The 18,894-nt window shown below is 37.6% G+C and overlaps 1 protein-coding gene and 1 pseudogene across 2 annotated transcripts; both read right to left on the minus strand.

Annotated features, from left to right (window-relative positions):
- Window positions 1-7,083: 7,083 nt before the first annotated feature.
- LOC137728170 (translesion synthesis protein REV1-like) lies at window positions 7,084-18,366 on the minus strand (annotated as a pseudogene). The gene is made up of 18 exons (XR_015952442.1): window positions 18,357-18,366; window positions 15,360-15,567; window positions 15,017-15,160; window positions 14,616-14,724; window positions 14,438-14,514; window positions 13,563-14,052; window positions 12,855-12,994; window positions 12,229-12,362; window positions 12,034-12,122; window positions 11,851-11,901; window positions 11,578-11,766; window positions 10,897-11,016; window positions 10,139-10,493; window positions 9,971-10,044; window positions 8,876-9,457; window positions 8,698-8,758; window positions 7,621-8,210; window positions 7,084-7,494 (listed from the first exon to the last, which is right to left on the minus strand). The product of XR_015952442.1 is annotated as a translesion synthesis protein REV1-like (transcript).
- On the minus strand, window positions 7,416-12,970 carry LOC148693554 (translesion synthesis protein REV1-like). The gene is made up of 13 exons (XM_088678047.1): window positions 12,792-12,970; window positions 12,229-12,362; window positions 12,034-12,122; window positions 11,851-11,901; window positions 11,578-11,738; window positions 10,590-10,647; window positions 10,430-10,493; window positions 10,139-10,348; window positions 9,971-10,044; window positions 8,876-9,288; window positions 8,698-8,758; window positions 8,001-8,101; window positions 7,416-7,494 (listed from the first exon to the last, which is right to left on the minus strand). Exons 1-13 carry the CDS (start codon window positions 12,968-12,970, stop codon window positions 7,416-7,418), a joined length of 1,674 nt encoding a protein of 557 aa, XP_088534173.1.
- Window positions 18,367-18,894: the final 528 nt, after the last annotated feature.

The raw sequence follows: 18,894 nt of genomic DNA on the forward strand, positions 1-18,894 counted from the left end.
CCAAGCATGGGGTGCCTGATTGGTTTCTAGAATTGAAGAAAAAACTGTGTGTAAAGGAGCGTGGAAGTGCCGGAAATAATGAAGATCGTGCCTCCCTAGCTACTGCTCCACCGAAAGCTAAGGAGGCCGAGACTATTTCCAATAACCCAAGTCAAACCTTGTTTACTCGTCTTACCCATGGTGACTCGTCCTCCACCGCAGGTACTGTAGGGCATGTTCTTTTGGCCTTCAATACTGAGCATTATACATGTTGGATTTTGGACTCTGGTGCAACGGATCATATGACATACGATAAGAATATGTTTCAATATATGACAACATCTCATAGGGAATATATTGTCGCTGCTAATGGTATTCATGCCCCTGTTGTTGGTGCTGGCACCGTGTATCTCACGACCTCTCTCCATTTACACTGATGCTTACTTGTTCTGTCTTTATCACATCATTTACTTTCCATACCACAGGTTACTGAACAATTGGATTGTGTTGTTCTAATATCCGTCCTTTTGTCTACTTCAGGATATTCAGACTAAGAAGATAATTGGGCGTGGCACTAGGAAAGAGAGGTTGTACTATGTTGATGATGTCGTTCCTGGTAAAGTTCATGCAGCACGAGTGTTTCGTGATAGTAATCTACAAAAAGTATGATTATTGCATCGTCGATTAGGGCATGCATCTTTTAGATATTTAAGGCATATGTTGCCTCGTTTATTTAGTGGAATAAATGAATCAGACTTACATTGTGAAGTATGTATTCTTGCTAAAAGCCATCGTGCTTCGTTTCCTCTTAGTATGAATAAAAGACATTTTCCGTTTGATCTTGTGCATTCCGATGTTGGGGGCCTTCTCCAATTACTACTTGTTCAGGAATTCAGTGGTTTGTTACATTTGTTGATGATTGCACTCGTATGACATGACTTTATGTGTTGAAAAATAAAAGAGATGTTAGGGTTATATTTCGATCCTTTGCTTAGAAGATTCAGAAACAATATTCTTCTGTTATCAAAGTTCTCCGTTCTGATAACGGAGGAGAATACATCAATTTTGAGTTGTTAGAGTTTCTACATAATCAAGGGACTATCCATGAAACCACGTGTCTGCATACTCCACAACAAAATGGGGTTGCGGAGCGTAAAAATCGCCACATTTTGGAAACAACCCGTGCCTTGCTACTTGGGGCCTTAGTTCCTCAACGTTTTTGGCCTGAAGCTGTTACCTATGCTATGTATATCATTAATCGTATGCCTTCTCTGGTGGTTGGTTTTCAAACACCTCTTCAAGTCCTCATACAACATGTTCCAATGGTGTCAAGTAATACTCTTACTCCTCGAGTCTTTGGTTGTGTGGCTTATGTTCATATTCAGAAAATACATCGTAGTAAATTGGATCTGTGCACTACAGTGTGTCTTTATGGGGCTTCTCTTCTCACGAAAAGGGATATAAATTTTACCATCTTGAAACTCGGTATATGTACGTAACGATGGATGCGAGCTTCTCTGAAACGGAATATTTCTACACTTCTGTACCTTCAACTTCAAGTCACCAGGGGGAGAACACTGTTGGTAATCTATGTTGGTTTGATCTAGGGGGAGATGTGATTATTGAACAGCGTGTAAGACTTGGAACTGTTGGTGTCGAATGTAGAGTGGGTACCGAGACAACTCGGCAGGAAGTGTTGTGGCTGATGTTGGTGATTTACGGTTGAATCTGACTGAACCTATAGAAGAGTCTGGGCTAGCTATTGCTGAGGAATGCCCTGTTGTTCAGCAGTCCCTTGCTGAGCCCGTTACACCTGCCCTTGCCGAGCCCAATACATCCTCTCTCTCTAGTTCCGAAGTGCCGCCTAATACATCCTCATTGAAAATGCCTGAGGTAAGTATCGTAAATGATTGTGTAACTAATCCAAGTAATAATGTGAGTAGTTCTAAATTGCCACCAAGAGAAAATAGAGGTGTGCCTCCTGATAGGTTTTCTCCTGAAGGGAATGTGAAGTATCTGATAGCCAATTATGTATCATGCAACAAGCTTGCACCAGAACATCAGACTTTGGTGAGTAATATGGAGTTTATTCAATTACCAACTCGAGTGGATGAAGCTCTAAAAGATCCAAAATGGGTAAAAGCAATGGATGAGGAAATGTTGGCATTACAAAAAAATAATACTTGGTAGGTGTGATGCTACTCGCAGAAAAGAAGACAGTGGGATGAAAAGAAGACAGTGGGATGCCAATGAGTATTTACAGTTAAATATAAGGTTGATGGAACGGTAGATAGATACAAAGCAACGTTGGTGGCTAAAGGGTATTGATAGGAGCATATTTAGGCGACTTAACTAGCTTATTCTTGTGCATTTGTGCTATTATTTCTTAGTTAATGTCATATTACAACTCAATTTCGTGTGCTTGTAGGTCCTATGGGTTAAAGTACCAAGGAAGTGCATTTTGGGGCAATTTGGAGCAACTTTGGACACTATGTGGATAGCTTGCATATGGGCCAACATGGATGGACGAATTTGGAGTTCAAGAGGCTAGAAATATGACGAGAAGAGGAACTAAGCTCAAGAAAAAGTGGATAAGGAAGTAGCTCAAAAGAGGAAACCCTATCCAAAACCTTATCTAAAACCTTATCCAACATTATCCAAAACATTATCCAAAACCTTATCTCATCCTATCTTATCCTAACCTTATCTTGTTCCACCTTAATCCTAGTTGCAAGTGGACCTAAAAACATGATTTCTAGAAGCCTTAACTAACCCTAAAAAGGTGCCACACCCTTCCCCCTTTATCTCTTCTAGAAAACCCAAAATCAGCCACAAAACACCTAGTTTCTAAAAGGCCCAATTTTGGACGAATTTCCTAGACCTTTTTTACCTTTGGATTCTAATTTATTAGGCCTCATTCCTTATGGATTTGGGTTATATAAATTCTTTTATGAAACGAATTGGGCCAAACCCTCTCCTAAGTGGATTTAACTCACTTGTGCTAAACCCTAGGGCCCTAATCCAATAAATCTGTTAAGTGTAACCCTAATCTAATTAACCCTAGGACTATATAAACATAAATTCAGCCAAAAATTCGTACACCCCCTTATGCTATTCAGAAATCTATTGCCACAACACCCTAGCCTTCATTCTCAACCTCCATACACCTCTCTACACATCCATACACATCTGCCGCACCCCTACTACCATAATCAACCATCCTCCATCCCTCCAAACAAGAAAACACCATCCAAAACCCCCAATTCCACCACACACACCTTGTGCCGCAGCAAGGAGGAGGAAGAGGAGCCAAGCCGTGCATCAAATCCATCTTGGAATTGCTGAAATGTTTAGGTGTAATCTTTCTTATGATTTCAATTTTTAAATTCAATACTTTTTGTTGTGCAAGCATGAGGAACTAATCCCCTTTTGGCTAGGGGGAATTTCGAAACCATGGTTATATTTGCATGATGATTTGATTACTTTCAGTTGTGATTTCATGAATGATCAATTCAATTTACTTATCTGTTTTAATTAAAACGTGTTTATGTATATGAATTGAGAGTGCACACTTAATTTGCATGCATAAATATGATGCTAGGGTATAAGGAAACTTCACCTAATCGTTGGGAGCTTATATTCGTGAGTAGTTAAGATTGTTGGTCACAATTATGTTAAGTAAATTCTTGGCATAATTATCATGCGCTTTCATAGTTACGAATGCCTCGTCAACACCTATGATTTCCATAGAACCTAATGATCTTTGATTGTCTTTCTTTTATGCGCTTTCATATAGAAAACTTTTAAGGAATAATTTGATTGCAATGCGCTAATTCCATTCAATTCAATGACAAAAGGGAAATCTGATAGTTAATTTAAGCGTACCTAATTAACTTGGGGTGTTGAGGTTCATAATTCATTGAATAAGCAACTGAAGATTGTTTTGTATGCAAGTATGCCATGTGTGGAGAAAAACCTCCTAGCTAGCCCATCATCCACTTAATTCCATCAAATTCGTCCAAATCTGCCTAGTTTAATTTCTTGTTTTGTTTTGTTTATTTTCGTCCAAAACCAAATCCCCATTTGTTTTAGAGTGTCCAAATAGTTAGAATATGTTTTAGATTGTGTTTTCAAGTGTTTTGAGTCAAGTTAGAACCAATTTTCGTCCACTTTTGTGTTTAGAGTCAAATCTGCCCAGTTTGTGTTTTTAGGCAGTTTTGAGTGTTTTCAGCTCATTGTGAGTCTTGTGAACTTGTTTTGCGTCTTTTGAGTTGAGTTAAGTGTTTAAAAGCTTTGTTTTATTTATTCGAGTCAGTTTAAAGTGTTTAGCAATCCCTCATAATCCCTGGTTTAAGAACGATCCCTACTTATTTATATGCTACAATTGTCAAAAGAGGGTTAATTTGTGTGTTAAGTTAATTTTCACATCAGGTATACCCAAACATATGAGGTGGATTATCAAGAGACTTTCTCCTCGGTTGCCTAGATGAATACGGTATGTGTTCTTATCTCTTTAGCTGCAAACATGGACTTGCCATTAAAACAGTTTGATATGAAGAATGCGTTTATCCATGGGAATTTGGAGGAATAAGTATATATGGATTTTCCTCCTGGATATAGTAATGGTGGGAACACCGGAGTATGTCGGTTGCATAAGTCACTCTATGAACTTAAGCAATCACCTTGTGCATGGTTTGATAGATTTACTCAAGTCATGAAAAGGAATAGATATCGGCAGAGTCATTCTGATCATACTTTATTTGTGAAGTGTAAATAAAATAAAGTAACAAGCTTGATTATCTATGTAGATGACATGATTATAACAGGAGATGATGTTGACAAGATGTCCAAGTTGCAAGGAAACCTTGCGGTCGAATTTGAAATGAAGGATTTAGGAGATTTGAAGTATTTTCTGGGAGTTGAAGTTGCTCGCTCGTCTAAAGGTATCTTCTTGTCTTAATGTAAGTATGTACTGGATTGATTAAAAGAAACTAGTATGTTGGGATGTAAGCCGATAGAGACTCCTATTGTTGAGAAACATCATTTGTGTTTGGATCTAAGTCAGAAACTGGTTGATAAAGGTAGGTATCAGAGGCTTGTAGGGAGACTGATTTATTTGGCACATACTCGAATTGATATTGCCTATGTTGTGAGTGTTGTGAGTCAATTCATACATTCATAGAGTGTGGATCATATGGTTGCTGTTATGCATATCTTAGCATACTTGAAGTCGGCACTTGGAAATGAAGGGTTTACTGATGCAGATTGGGCAGGTGATGTAACTGATAGACAGTCTACTTCTGGGTACTTTACCTTTGTTGGAGGGAATTTGATGACATGGCAAAGTAAGAAACAGAAGGTGGTGTCACGGTTTTCAGCTGAGGCCGAATATAAAGGTATGGCTCAAGGAATTTGTGAAATCCTTTGGCTATGAAAACTTCTTTGGGGACTTGGGTTTAAAACGAAGGATACCATGAAGTTTTATTGTGACAACAAGTTAGCAAGTGATATAGCTGATAATCCAATACAGCATGATAGAACGAAGCATGTGGAGGTTGATCGGCATTTTATTAAAGAGAAGCTTGAAAAGAAGATTGTATCAATACCGTTTGTGAATTCAAAGGAGCAACTTGCGGATGTTCTTACTCATGTAGTGTGTAGTAAAAAATTTGGTGACTCACTTGTCAAGTTGGGCATGTGTGATATCTATGCACCAACTTGAGGGGAAGTGTAAAAGTGAGTCATTAAAAATAAATATGTAAATATATTGTAAATATTAGGAGTCCTTTATTAGGAAGGATTAATTGTTGTGTCCTTTATTGATTATTGTTTCCATATAGAACAAGGATTGTATTTGTATATATTTCAAGGAAGTAATACAATGAAAATTATCCCGTAAAATTCTATTATAATATCGTTTGTTCAAAAAAAAAAAAAAAAATTAAATAAGGCCACACCCTTTTCTCTTATAACCATCCATTTATTAATGAAAGACTTTTTAGTCAAAATGGTCCCTGAGATTTGCATAACACATCACTTTGGTCCCTAAGATTGTCAATAGAAATGGTCGCTAAGATTGTCCACCATTTATTATTTTGGTCATTCAGTTAAAAACTTCGCTAAGTATCCCGGAGCTCTTGGCCAGAAATTTGGGCAATTTTCAAAGCTTCGTAACTCAATCGTTTCTTAACCAAATTTAACCCATAATATATCAAAATGAACATAGGAAAGTGTAGAACAAGATTATATCTATTTGGAAGCCCAATGACTGCCAGAAATGGCCAGAAAATAGTCTGAAAGGTGACTGGTCCGCAGTGGAAAACTCACTTAAAACTGGGTAAAATTTAAACGTTCATAACTTCTTCAATACTCAAGGAAATCAAGTGATTCAAAAACAAAAATCATACTTCTCAATGAGACGAAGAGAATGGTACCTTTATAGACAGCTAATTCACCGTGGTTTGGCCGAAAAATGGCTCGAAAGTGGTTAACTCAAGACCAAGACAGCCACTTTCAAGCTGTTTTCCGGCCAAACCACAGCGATCTAGCCATCGAGAAAGATACCATGCTCTTCCTATTGTCGAGAAGTATGATTTTTATTTTTGAATCACTCGATTTTGTTGAGTATTGAAGAAGTTATGAACATTTAAAGTTTACCCAATTTTCGATGAGTTTTCCAATTTTGCCGCGGAACAGTCACCTTTCAGGCTATTTTCCGGCCATCTCCAGCAACCATTAGGCTTCCAAATAGCTATAATCTTGTTCTACTCTTTCCTATCTTCATTTTTATATATTATGGGTCGAATTTGGTTAAGGAACAATTGAGTTACGAAGCTTTGAAAATTGCCCAAACTTCTGGCCAAGAGCTTCAGGACACTTAACGGAGTTTTTAACGGAAGAACGAAAATAATTGATGGTGGACAATGTTAGCGACCATTTCTATTGATTTTCAATCTTAAGGACCAATGTAATGTGTTATGCAAATCTGAGGGACCATTTTGGCTAAAAAGCCTTAATGAAATTCAACCTTTGTGATAAAATGAAAAATCAATCTAAAACGAGGGACGGAGGAGATTTAAACTTAAAAGAGTTCAGAGGAAAACATTTGCTCGGCAATATAACTATATCCATATCTGCATATTTACTCAGATTTTTGTAGATTAACAAAAATAAAGCATCGAAGTCAATTCACTTTATTGACCTCATTGTAGGTCTGCCACCATATACTTAAATATTACAATACCTAAACCTTATACTAAGAGGCTAGTAGCCATATACCAATTAGGCCAAATATCACTTCTGGTCGCCAAAGTTATGTTTCAATTCAGTCCATGTAGTTTTGATTGACCCAAACTTGACCTTGTAGTTTACCAAACGATGCAGTTCAAGGAACAAAAATCTCAGAAGCTCCTTCATCATTTGAGTTCTGTTCAAGCTCATCTTGGAGTCCCTTTACTTTGCCTCTGCAAGTCTTTCACGAACTCAATCGCTCTTGAGGAGGGAAGCATTGCCTGTCTGAGAATCAAGATAACGAGTAGGTATCAAACAAATTTGTGGTCCATTAGCACTATTCTTCAATGTTACTGTATATTGTCATTGTGTACCAAAATTGCTGTCAGCCCTAAGTTTAAGGCCAATTACCATAGTGTAGGAAACGAAGGCCCACTGGAGATAGATTCTTTCATTAAGCTTCTTCCTTCTCCTTCTCTCTTCCCAAAATCTTTGGATAGAGGCCCTTCATAATTTTTCATCACCGTAATCTCACATCGTGTTGTGATCACACGTAAATTACCAAGGTCATATGTTAATCACGGAATCAAATTAATACAGGTATCAATGACGTAAACAATCCTCAGAAACATACAAGCTTTGAAGCAACAGGAATGCAATCTCACCTGTATTGATGGAAAGCGGATGTGAATACCTAATCTGGACGTCATACTTATGATTGCAAGGTTATGTTAATCACGGAATCAAATTAATACAGGTATCAATGACGTAAACAATCCTCAGAAACATACAAGCTTTGAAGCAACAGGAATGCAATCTCACCTGTATTGATGGAAAACGGATGTGAATACCTAACCTGGACGTCGAACTTATGATTGCAAGGTACACCTTGCTGAGAAATGGAAGGCATGTTAAAATCAGTACAATGTGTAGTCAAATGACAAGAAGCACAAGTCTAGCTATATGTGCAAGTTTCCTCCACAACTCTCAGCGACAGACGCCTATAAGATTAAATCAAGACAACCGTGAGGAAGAATTAGCAGAACACAGGAAAGATTAAAACATGAAAATAGTGGATCACAATACTTAACAGTGAAAACTCTACAAACCACGAGGTGGATGACAAGGAAAATCATAGGTCTGACAATATTAAACAGATTAAAAATGCAGTACATGAATAAATTAGTCGCATCGCTCATGTCAAATACAAAAAAAATACTTCAGTTGGCTAGTGTTTTTTCTTTAGTCTGAAGTTAGCTGTTCTTGGCCATAACTTCTAGCTCATCCCAGGTAGGGTGGCAGCCCTAGTATTTATCAGAGAAAAATGTTATCTGTATGCAGATGCTACTGTCGTAGGAAAACAGATATTGAGAATTATGATTTTGGAAACACATGGACTTTGGGTATAAGAAATTATTATATTCGACTCTACAGTAAGATTTGATTGTTTCCATAAATGCACTACAAAATGTAAACATAACTACTCACCTGAAGGTAAGGAAAGACATCGTTGTAAACTTGTAAGAAAAATTTTGAATTCATTGTAAACCTGATAGAACATATAAACTCCAATCAGTTAAAAGTAACTAATTAACGTTCAAAAATATAAAAGCAAGCAAAAACAGGTCACAAAGAAACATAGATCTCAATCGGCATCTATATTTACCTTCTAAGAAGACGAAAACAAACATAGAACTCTTCAATATCTGAGTCAATCCTTACGTTAATATACTCCCAGAGAAGCTCAGAGAAGCTGTATACAGCTTCAATCCAGCTGTCAGAACTTGGATCCGGAGGATGTTGAGATTCCAAAATAGTATTTCGCAGAATGGCGGATAAATTTTGACTTGACCCTGATTTGTAATACAACTCAGCAAAAACATTTAACACCATGCACTTGCTGGATTTGAATTCATCAACCCACCCAGGAGGACTTCCAATCCAAAGTTTGTGGTTCAAAGCAGGATCACTTGGTCCCGAATGATCCTTGTTACTTGGACCTAATAATTCCGGAGGCTTTTCTGCAGGAGGGCCCAAGGAAGCACTTGAAGATATGTCATTTTTCCTGTGTGCAGGAAGCTGCCCGAGTACTCAGTTCTTGAGGCAACTGTTGCAACACTGAGGTATCTGTTTGACTTAAAGATGACGGCATTATATCAGTGTTTCCAAGACCTCATGTAGAAACTTCCACTTGATGGTTCCCTCCCACCACAGCAGAAGGAATTGCTTCTTCTTCTACTATTGTATGCTATATCACATGAGGAGAGATACAAATTGTATAACTATAGAAGTCTAAAACGTGGACATACAATAGACAACTAGAACAAGAGATTCTCAATAACAATATATTTTTTCTGGAATAAAAACATAGGCATCGAAAGAAGGGGCGTAAGAACAAGATAAACCAAGTGAGCCTTCATTTAGCATTTGCAACAGATAGAAAAAAACACAGGGATTCTTATATAAAAAAGTTCAAAATCCAACCACAACTTGATTTAGTACTGTCCAAAACAAGGCAGGAATGTTATCTAAACTTAACATTGCATCACAACTACAGCCATATCACCGAAAGCTATTATTATCGAAACTGAGCAAACAGCTAGATTGCTTGTAAAATAGAAAGTCAACTTATAGTTAATCTGAAGTCCAACAGAGAAGGTTTCTTTTACGTAATTCTGATGAAAGATACTGGCTGAATATATGAAGCATTGGCAAAATAGAACTGCAGAAGAAAGAGAAAAAGTTGGAAAACAAAATTTACCCTGATTTCTACTGCTGTTTCGTTCTTGGGGACCACATCCTTAACGAGTGGTCTCTCAACCCCCCTCCTTGCACCTAAGTAGAAAAGCCATTATGTATATCAGGACAAGGGAAATATAATGGAGTTTGCAATGAATAGACAGTTATGGAAAAATAAAAGAAACATTACCATGTACTTGTTCATGTGGTACAGTAGCACTGGAATTTTCTCGTTTATTTTTAGCAACATAATCAACTAACTTCCCACCATAGATTCCATTTAGTTCCGTAAATAATTCTGGAGGAAGACTCTCAATAACTCCCAAATCAAGATGACATAAAGGTGGTGGTTCAGAAACCTGGTCCAGAGAAGGTTCACCACTAGACAGACTATTTAGCACTGGATTTTGAATACCGAGTGCACAATTAGATATTTAGAATGTCAGGAATAGTTCCCTTTTAAAACAGCTTAACAGACTACCGACATCTTTCCAATCCTTGAACCTCACACCCCAATTCTCTTCAGCACCAATAGACTTGCAATCCTGCACAAAACCACACGTAAGCAATGATGGTATGGTGGTTAAAACACACAAAAAAAAAAAAAAAAATTTGTCTAAAGTTAGAGAGAATATTGGGACAAGAATTTCCTTGCTGTATAGAATTGTAGTGTGAAACAGTCTTCTATAAATAATTGCCCTTCATAAAGTTTATACTTCCATGTATACAGTATACTTAGCTGTCTCCATAACCATTTTTAATAATTTCCTCTACTTAGAAAACAAAACATCAAGCATAAATTAAACTAAAACCATTGAGATCATGGTCTTCTCATCTCAGAAAAGCTGATTTAAATATTGCAAGTTACTCCTGATAAAGTACAACTGAACCATCTCAGTATATGAAGAAAGAAAATCAAGACCCAGATAAATAAATAAATAAATAAACCTTTGAAATCATACGCAACTGTCCACATGTCTGAACATTTTGTTTCTTCAACTTCTGCTCTAAAGTGTGTCCTATACCTGGAAGTTCCTTGATTGGAAGTTGATGTAAATAATCATCCACCTGACGTACTAAAAAACAATGTAAGTGTGTATAGGAAAGAGTATTCCATGAGCTGTCCATATCCCTGTTACAAACTGATAGTCATTTGAAATTCAATACAAAAGCCCAAAAGTTAAAATGAAAAATCACTGTTACAACTTAGGATTAAAAGGTATATAGCATCTAAGTCCTCCTACTTTTCACCAACACAAACAGAAAGAGCTACATAAACATAAACATTGAAAGGTTTGTGGCTGATGCGTGAGTGTTTAATACACGGAGATTATAATGACAAGGAGTCTACAGTCTTCCTTATACACATATAAATATAGAAAAGAAAAAGAATATCTACATTTGTGGGAAAAGAAATCAAGATGTTATCATCAAATGAGACAAAACAAAACCATCACAGGCATGGGCAAGGGAAAACAACAGGTTTCCATGTCCTATGCATTCAAAATTTCATTTGAATGTTGATGGCTAAAAACAATGGCATACATGAAACATTTGAAGAAAAAAACTCCACATTGGTTTTAAATATGAAGCAAACAATAACACAAAAGAATAGAAGAAAGAGCACACCTTTTCAGTCCATCTGGCTTAGCAATTTTAGTGGCAAGGCGAGCCATAAGCATATTGATGGCTATGCCAGCACTTGCAGAGCATCCAGTTGTCTCAAAGATCTCTTTTCTTACAGTTGAAGCTAACACCTCAGGATTTACCCCTTCCATGTCGGGTGACATCTAAAAATGCTTCATCACAGCTTACTGCCTAAATTCAAGAACTTCAATATTAACACGAAGGCAACTGAAAACTCAATGTACTTTAAGAATTAGCTTCCAAAAGAAAATATACCTGTACTTTATTGCAGTGCTTATGCAAGACGTCGTAGAACTGATCAGCTACCTACAAAACAGATCGAATAGCCTATAAAATCCCAGTCAACAAGGTAAAATACAGCAAACAAATGACAAAATGAGCGTTGTCTCTATAAAAAAGTATCTAAGCCAAAACAATGAGAATCTTCCAGAAACATACCTCTTCAGAAGCTTCAAAATCAAATGGAACAATGACAAGGTTTGGACAAATAGCCTTGGCATCTCTAACAAACATCCCAGCCTTCACTCCTGCAAGTTAGAAATAAAACTATTAAAGACAAAATATAACCTCCCAAGACAAAATAAAATTCAAAAATGAAAAACCCTGCTATAAACACTTGTCACCAAAACCAACCATAGTTTCGAGCAGGGTAGTTTGCAGATGAAATTTCAGCAGTTCCCTTTGGAATATCAGAATGGCATACAGCCACAGGCCTATCCTTAAACTCAGGGTGTTTCCTGATGACCACTGACACAAAAAAACCAGTCCTACAAGAGCATATTATCTCTCAGTTACATTCTTAGTTATACAGAAAACTTCATCTCTTCCAAGATATTCATATTGCATATTACTATAAGGTCAATCAACTTTACAACTCTAATTAATCCATCAATAACATCCCTCGGGATTAAATGAAATTATAGGAATCATGTATTTTCAACTTGGCCCTTAAGATACAATTTAAAACTTAAAAAGGGTTTGGAAAAATAAAAATGACTTTGGTGTTGGAGATGAGAATTTGTAGTACAAGATTTAAGAATGACAGTCGTCTTGATAATAAAGGTATATGCGGCCAATAGTGGAGAAGACAACAGTGATGATTTTCAACAGATAGCATGGCCAGTGAAAGTCAAAATTTAAAACACGCAAGGGAGGCCCATCTGGTTAGCAGATAACACAGGGAGACCAGTAATTACCAGACAAGTATAAGGATATAATAATCAAAATTCAGGTTTAACAGCCTTGGATTTGGAAGGTACCATGTCAATATAATGGCAGCCTTTTGAAAACTCATCGAAGCATTAAGATTAGGCTCTGTGCTCTTAAACCCTTTAGAGGAACTTGGGAAACGCTTACGATACCAATTTCTCCACATTCCTATGAAGTGCAGCCTTGAGCTCTGCAGTAACCAAAGACACAACATGATAGTAAAACAAAACTGCAAATAAGTTTAACTAGAATAACAAAATAGCATTAGCAGCAAAACTGCAAGTAAGTTTAACTAGTACAACAAAATAGGATTAGGAGCCAAATACTGATCGTTCACAATTATACAACATCCATTAGAAGTTTAGAACGACATAACAGATATAACTCAACATCAGAAAGTTCTGAAACTGTACAAGCAAATATACAAGTATCATCTCAACCAAAGCCCGAACTGCCCACCATAAGCAAATTCCATGGGTCCCTCCGAAAGATACCTCGTGAAGTTTTAACTGGTAACTATGTCAGGATAATTGGTTTTGAAAATGGCATAAGATCAATATTAGTAGAAAGTATGTACCCAACAAGAATCATGGAGTATGCCAACAAGTGTCAGTGGAAAGTATATACCCTTCTCAACAAAAGACATCATAAGAAAAAAAAAAGAGGTGAAGGCATTAATAGCTTTTGATGGCACAAACCAAGATTAAAAAATGTGGCACTAGTGAGAGAGAGCACACAATTACTTTCCAGTTCAGTACCTTAAAAAATAGTTTTCCACAAAATTGGGATCCCCAAGAGTTGAATGACTTCTAATAGACCCGACATTTGAAGAGCTTGGGAAGCGGTAGCTGCAATCTGAAGCTGATGTTTGGTGGGTACTACACTGAAGTTCATCTTTTACATTGTCATCCTCTTCTGCGTCCAAAGTAGTCATATCTACAATTTGCACTTCACAATCTTTTTCACTACTTACATATGGCTCCTGACCAGGTTCTCCATTGTCGTTCTCAAACATAATGTTATCAGATTCTCCACTAGTTTGCCCTTCGTGTTCTGTGGATCTGCCCACTTCAGATCCGGTAGCATCTTCCACTATGGCTCCCACCAACGATGTAACCTCACTTTCATATGTTACTAGATTAGCAGCATCCCTCAAAGGATCACCACAGTCTGGGATTACTTTTGGGGAAAAGAAGGCTGACAGCCTTGGTTGGTTGCAAGCAATCTGTTCAAGTTGGTAAGGAACCCCTGGAATCAGAAAATGAAAATCCCTCACAATTAAAATATTAAACTATTGACTAATGAAATATATATAGCTCTTCATGTCACACATTCGAAAACAAAAATAGATGACTGTGAGTAGACATCATCAAAGCCTGATCAATTATACTGAGGGGAAACATGTAAGAAGCTACAACACAAAATATTCCTTCAATCAAATACCCCTCGTCCAATTTCAAACTGCTACTTTTTGTTGCATTTAATATAATTATCCCATGTATCAAGATACTTAGTCAGTACATGGTAGTAACGCTTAGCTGAGCCCTAAATCTCATCAGTTAAAAGAAGACCAAATTAAAACTTTAAGAAAAATAAGACAGAAGAAAAGACAGAAAAAGGCCCATGAACTTACAACTCAAGAGTTTGTTAGCAGCAACTGAATCTAAAATCCAGGAGGGTTTCACCACTGGGAGCCCTCCACTAAAAGACCTGTATTAGGATCAGGAGCCGTACATCAAACTTATTGGAGAGTAATTCAATATCGATATTCACGATTTTATTGATCTGAAACTAATTAAAGAAATACAAACCTCAAATTTTTTATTTTGCTGTCAGGAAGATTACTGCAAATGATGTGTGACACGATGTCTAGAAAAATAATTCTCATATTTTCTAGTTCAACATGTAGCCTCGAAGTTCCTGAAACAGATTATCGTCAACAACTCAAGGTCAAAGAAAACCTACATGCAGTAATGAAACAACTCCTCTCCCTATCGTTGCCACAAATCATTGAGGAAAATCAGTAGAAAAGGAAGCTCAAATTATACATTCTCCGCTACTAAGTTGCAACAAATGTTAATGCTATAAATGGAACGTTAATGAACTTGGCGATTCAGTTTTCCTTTTCCATTTTCTTTTTATTTCTTGTACATCACATCCGTTCTCAACAGCCAACCATGGCAAACAGAAAATCACAAGAAATCAACCAAACCTGATTGGGAGGAACCATGTACCCGTCTACAAATATCGAAACCCCGCGAAAAATATCTTTTCCGGTATTTGAACCACTGTGTGAAGAAGCTGAAGCTTCCGCACCGAACTGATTATGAAGTTTCCGTTCTTCTCTACCATGTAACTGCACCCAATTTCACAAAGGCCAATCAGAATATAACTCCAAATTGCTAACAAGTACACTGGTTCAAAAATTGAATGCAAAATTAAACAAAACTAGTTTTACTGATCTCATCCAATTCCAATTTTTCCAATTCCCCAAGCATTTCTCAACAAAAATTGAAAATTGACGGCAATGAACGAAAGAGGAAGAGAGAAAGTACCTGCTGAAATCGGAGAAGGGAGCTTTTTTGAAGGAGGAGCGAGAGGAGGAGAGAGAATTGGCGCCCCAAGAGGCGCCTAGGGTTTTCTGGTTGGCCGTCGTCCGCTGCTGCTTCTTCTTGGAGTTACTATTCGAAGAGTTGGAATTGAAGCTCCACTTGGAATTGGATCGCTGGCCGGACGAGCCGGCGGAGCGAGACGAATTCAAACCTCATTTCTACGGAGGAAAGAGTGTTGGAGAAGCTATTGGTGGATTTTAGATTTTATCATTCGAAGCGGCAAAATCAGAAACTGTATTTGTATGTCTGGTGGGAGTCGTCGGTAACCGGGTTTTTTTTTTTTTTTTTTAACGGTGAAGACCCGGCCTGGTTCCCGGCTTTTTTTTTTACTCTTTTTAATTTTTTGGACTTCTTTATTTTTTTTAGGGCCAATAACAATGATATTCTAATTTTCACGTGATTATGTTTCATGTAAATCTAAATATTACTTAGATTTGAAACTATCAACACAAACATGAGTATTGACAAAAGAAAGCAAACACAACATGAGTCCACAAACGAGAGGCTTGTCTAATTTGAGACCGTTTATGTGGGAGACACTTGCATGTCAATACACATTTTTTATGAAATAATTTTATTAAAAGCACAATAATTTTTACAAAAAAATCAAGTGCTTGCCAGAAAATACACTTCTTATTTTTGTAAACTATAAGCATTTTGAAGGTTTATGGTTATTTGAAAATACTTTTTCTCCTTATACAAGATTTGTTTGTAGCTCAATTAGTTAACATTCACCCAAGTTAAAGGTGTTGTGATCAATTCCCTCGTCTTTAAATATCACAAATAATTTTTTTTTTTAAAGTAAACAATTGTTTTTAGCGATTTTGTACTATATGAAGAAAAATACCACTATATCGCAGTACTAATTGGTAAAAAGAAAGTAAATAGTTGTTGCAAATTGGGGTGGTCAGGAACGAATTATGACATGCCCCGACACCAATATCCTCGTATACCAGGATGGGCACGTGCTGGCCGACAACCGAGAGTGACGAAGCCATTTCAAACATGCATACTAATAAAATATGTAATTAGCAAGAAATATGTCAATGCAGAAACGTGTTCAGAGTATACAACTAATCAAGAATAATGTGAAAGAACTATTATAAAAAGGTACAAACAAAGGAATGGGTCCTGCACTGAGAAGACTTGAAGGTACCTGTGCAGAAGTGCCCTGACGCCGGGATCGAATGCCTCGATTCTAACTCCTGAAGGGGGTGCAAAACAAAGGGTGAGTGGACCAAAGTTTATAATAATAATACTAAAAATATGAAAACTATTTTCTTTCTGAACATACTAACCCCCTGTTTTGAAAACACATATAGAGTACTACATAATAGGTTTTCTAAAAAACTCTAGCATGCCATGAAAAACATTCGTAAAACATGTACATGTAAACCAGTGCTCAATAATGGTAATATAGTCGCTCGAAGGCAAATTCATAAAATATCTGTAAATCACATTAATGATGCACTCAACTAGGGGTATTATAGTCGCCTGAAGGCATAACCTGTCCATCAACCGAAGGTGAAGCTGTACGACATTGGGTTATGCCAGTGAAGAAACATAGTAGGCCCTATCACCCGAATATGAAGTTGTATGACTCTAGGTTACGCCAGAGAAGAAACATATACATAACACATCGACATTAACCGTGGCTAATGAAGCTGTTCGACACTAGTTTCACTAGTGAAGCTGGGGGTATGACATAAATATCCTCAACTGTGTCCTATGGCCATAGACGTCTACATACTCATGTTGTGTGTATGTGATGTATGATGACCCATTAGATAAGCACTAAAAACATATCTCAAAATCTCATATTAAATCACTGGAGCTCAAAAGCTCAAAGCCTCATCTAATAAATCCATGATAAATCATTTTCGTAAATCCATAGAATTTCATATACAAAAATCCAATAACTCATAACCTTTCGTAAAGCGTAAATTTGATAAATCATAAATAATGCATAAAACGTAAAATCATGAAATCATGCTTTTTGTGATTGCAAGCCTAATATTTTGTAAAAACATGCAATTTAAGAAGGGGTCCACTCACAAATATTCCATTGTTGGGGAGCTGCTCGAACTAGAGAAGATGGTATCATTTCTAACCGACGCACCTAAACACAAATAGAGACCATTTAATAAAACTCTACTAAAATAATAGAATTTAAGAAAATAGATTGCGGATTCGGATTCGGCATGTCGAGAAACCTAAGAAAAGACCTCGGGTTCCCTTACACGCCAAAATGGTTTGCCAGAAAATTCGTCGGCGCCGCCATCCACAATGGTGGAGCACCGTACCTCGGCAGAGGCGCGTGTGCTTCATGTACTAGCCATGACAGCCCTCCACGCACACCCACGTGCGGGCCACCTGCTAATCCTGGAAACTAGGATTAGGTCCGGGTCGGGTCGGATGTTGGTTTTGGGTTGCATGGTTGGGTTGGTTTTGGGTTGGGCCTGGTTTTGGGTTGAGGTTAATAGGTCATGGATTTGGCCCGAAACTCGAATCGGGTTTAGGCCAGGTTATTGAATTGGGTCCGATTATTAGATTGGGCCCAGTTATGGGTTGCTGGTCGAGTTTGACTTGTTTGGGCTCATGGGTCGCCGAATTTTGTAAAAATTGTTAGGAAATTCCCAAGCTCCGTTTAACTTCAAATCTCAACTAAAATTCACCATTTGAAACCCAAAATGAAGCTAGGAGGGTAGGAATTCGAGTTATACCGTTTTGGTTCTTAGTCATGGCCGGAAAATGGCTGGAAAAAAGCCTGCAAGGTCGCGGGTCTATCACCGGAGAGCTGAGTTAAGCTCCATGGGTGTTTTCTGCATCCATTTTCCTCTAAACCAAGCACAAGGGTCAAATCTAGGACTAGGATTGTCTTTAAAAGAAGCATTTGGATTGTCCCAAGGCTTACCTTAATTGGGATCATGGAGAACTTACCGGATTCCATGGCAACTCGTCAGGAAGAAGAAATACATAGTGATGTCGAAAGAGATAGTGAGGTTGCAGAAAGGTGAGAAATGGAGGAGCGAGGGTCCACAGATGGTGGTGGTACTCGCTGGAGATGCGGTGGTGAGTGGTGGTGTGCATCTGTGCTCGAAGAAAGGAAGAGAATGATGAGAGTGAGAGTTTGAGATAAAAGAGGTAGGGGAGAAGGTTTTAGAGAGAGATGAGTCACGAGATGAGAGAAAAAGGACACCCCAAAAATGAGGAGAAAATCTACCACGTGTCGCCACCCAAATGGTCCATGATGGATGGAGAAATATCTCCAAATGAAAAATTACCAAAATACCCTTATCGTTCCGATCCTATAAAATCTTCGTTTTAGCTCCAAATTCAATTTCGCTTGCGTCGACACATCCATAACGCTGAGTACTACAAGGACACACCAAGGAAAATAACCTTACGCGACAACAAAAGTCAACGTTTTTATCCTCGAAGGGCTTTTTCATAATTTCACGTTTGAAAATGATAAAAA

This window comes from Pyrus communis, chromosome 10, assembly GCF_041283825.1.
Source record: "Pyrus communis isolate YQ-2024b chromosome 10, ASM4128382v1, whole genome shotgun sequence".
NCBI lineage: Eukaryota > Viridiplantae > Streptophyta > Magnoliopsida > Rosales > Rosaceae > Pyrus > Pyrus communis.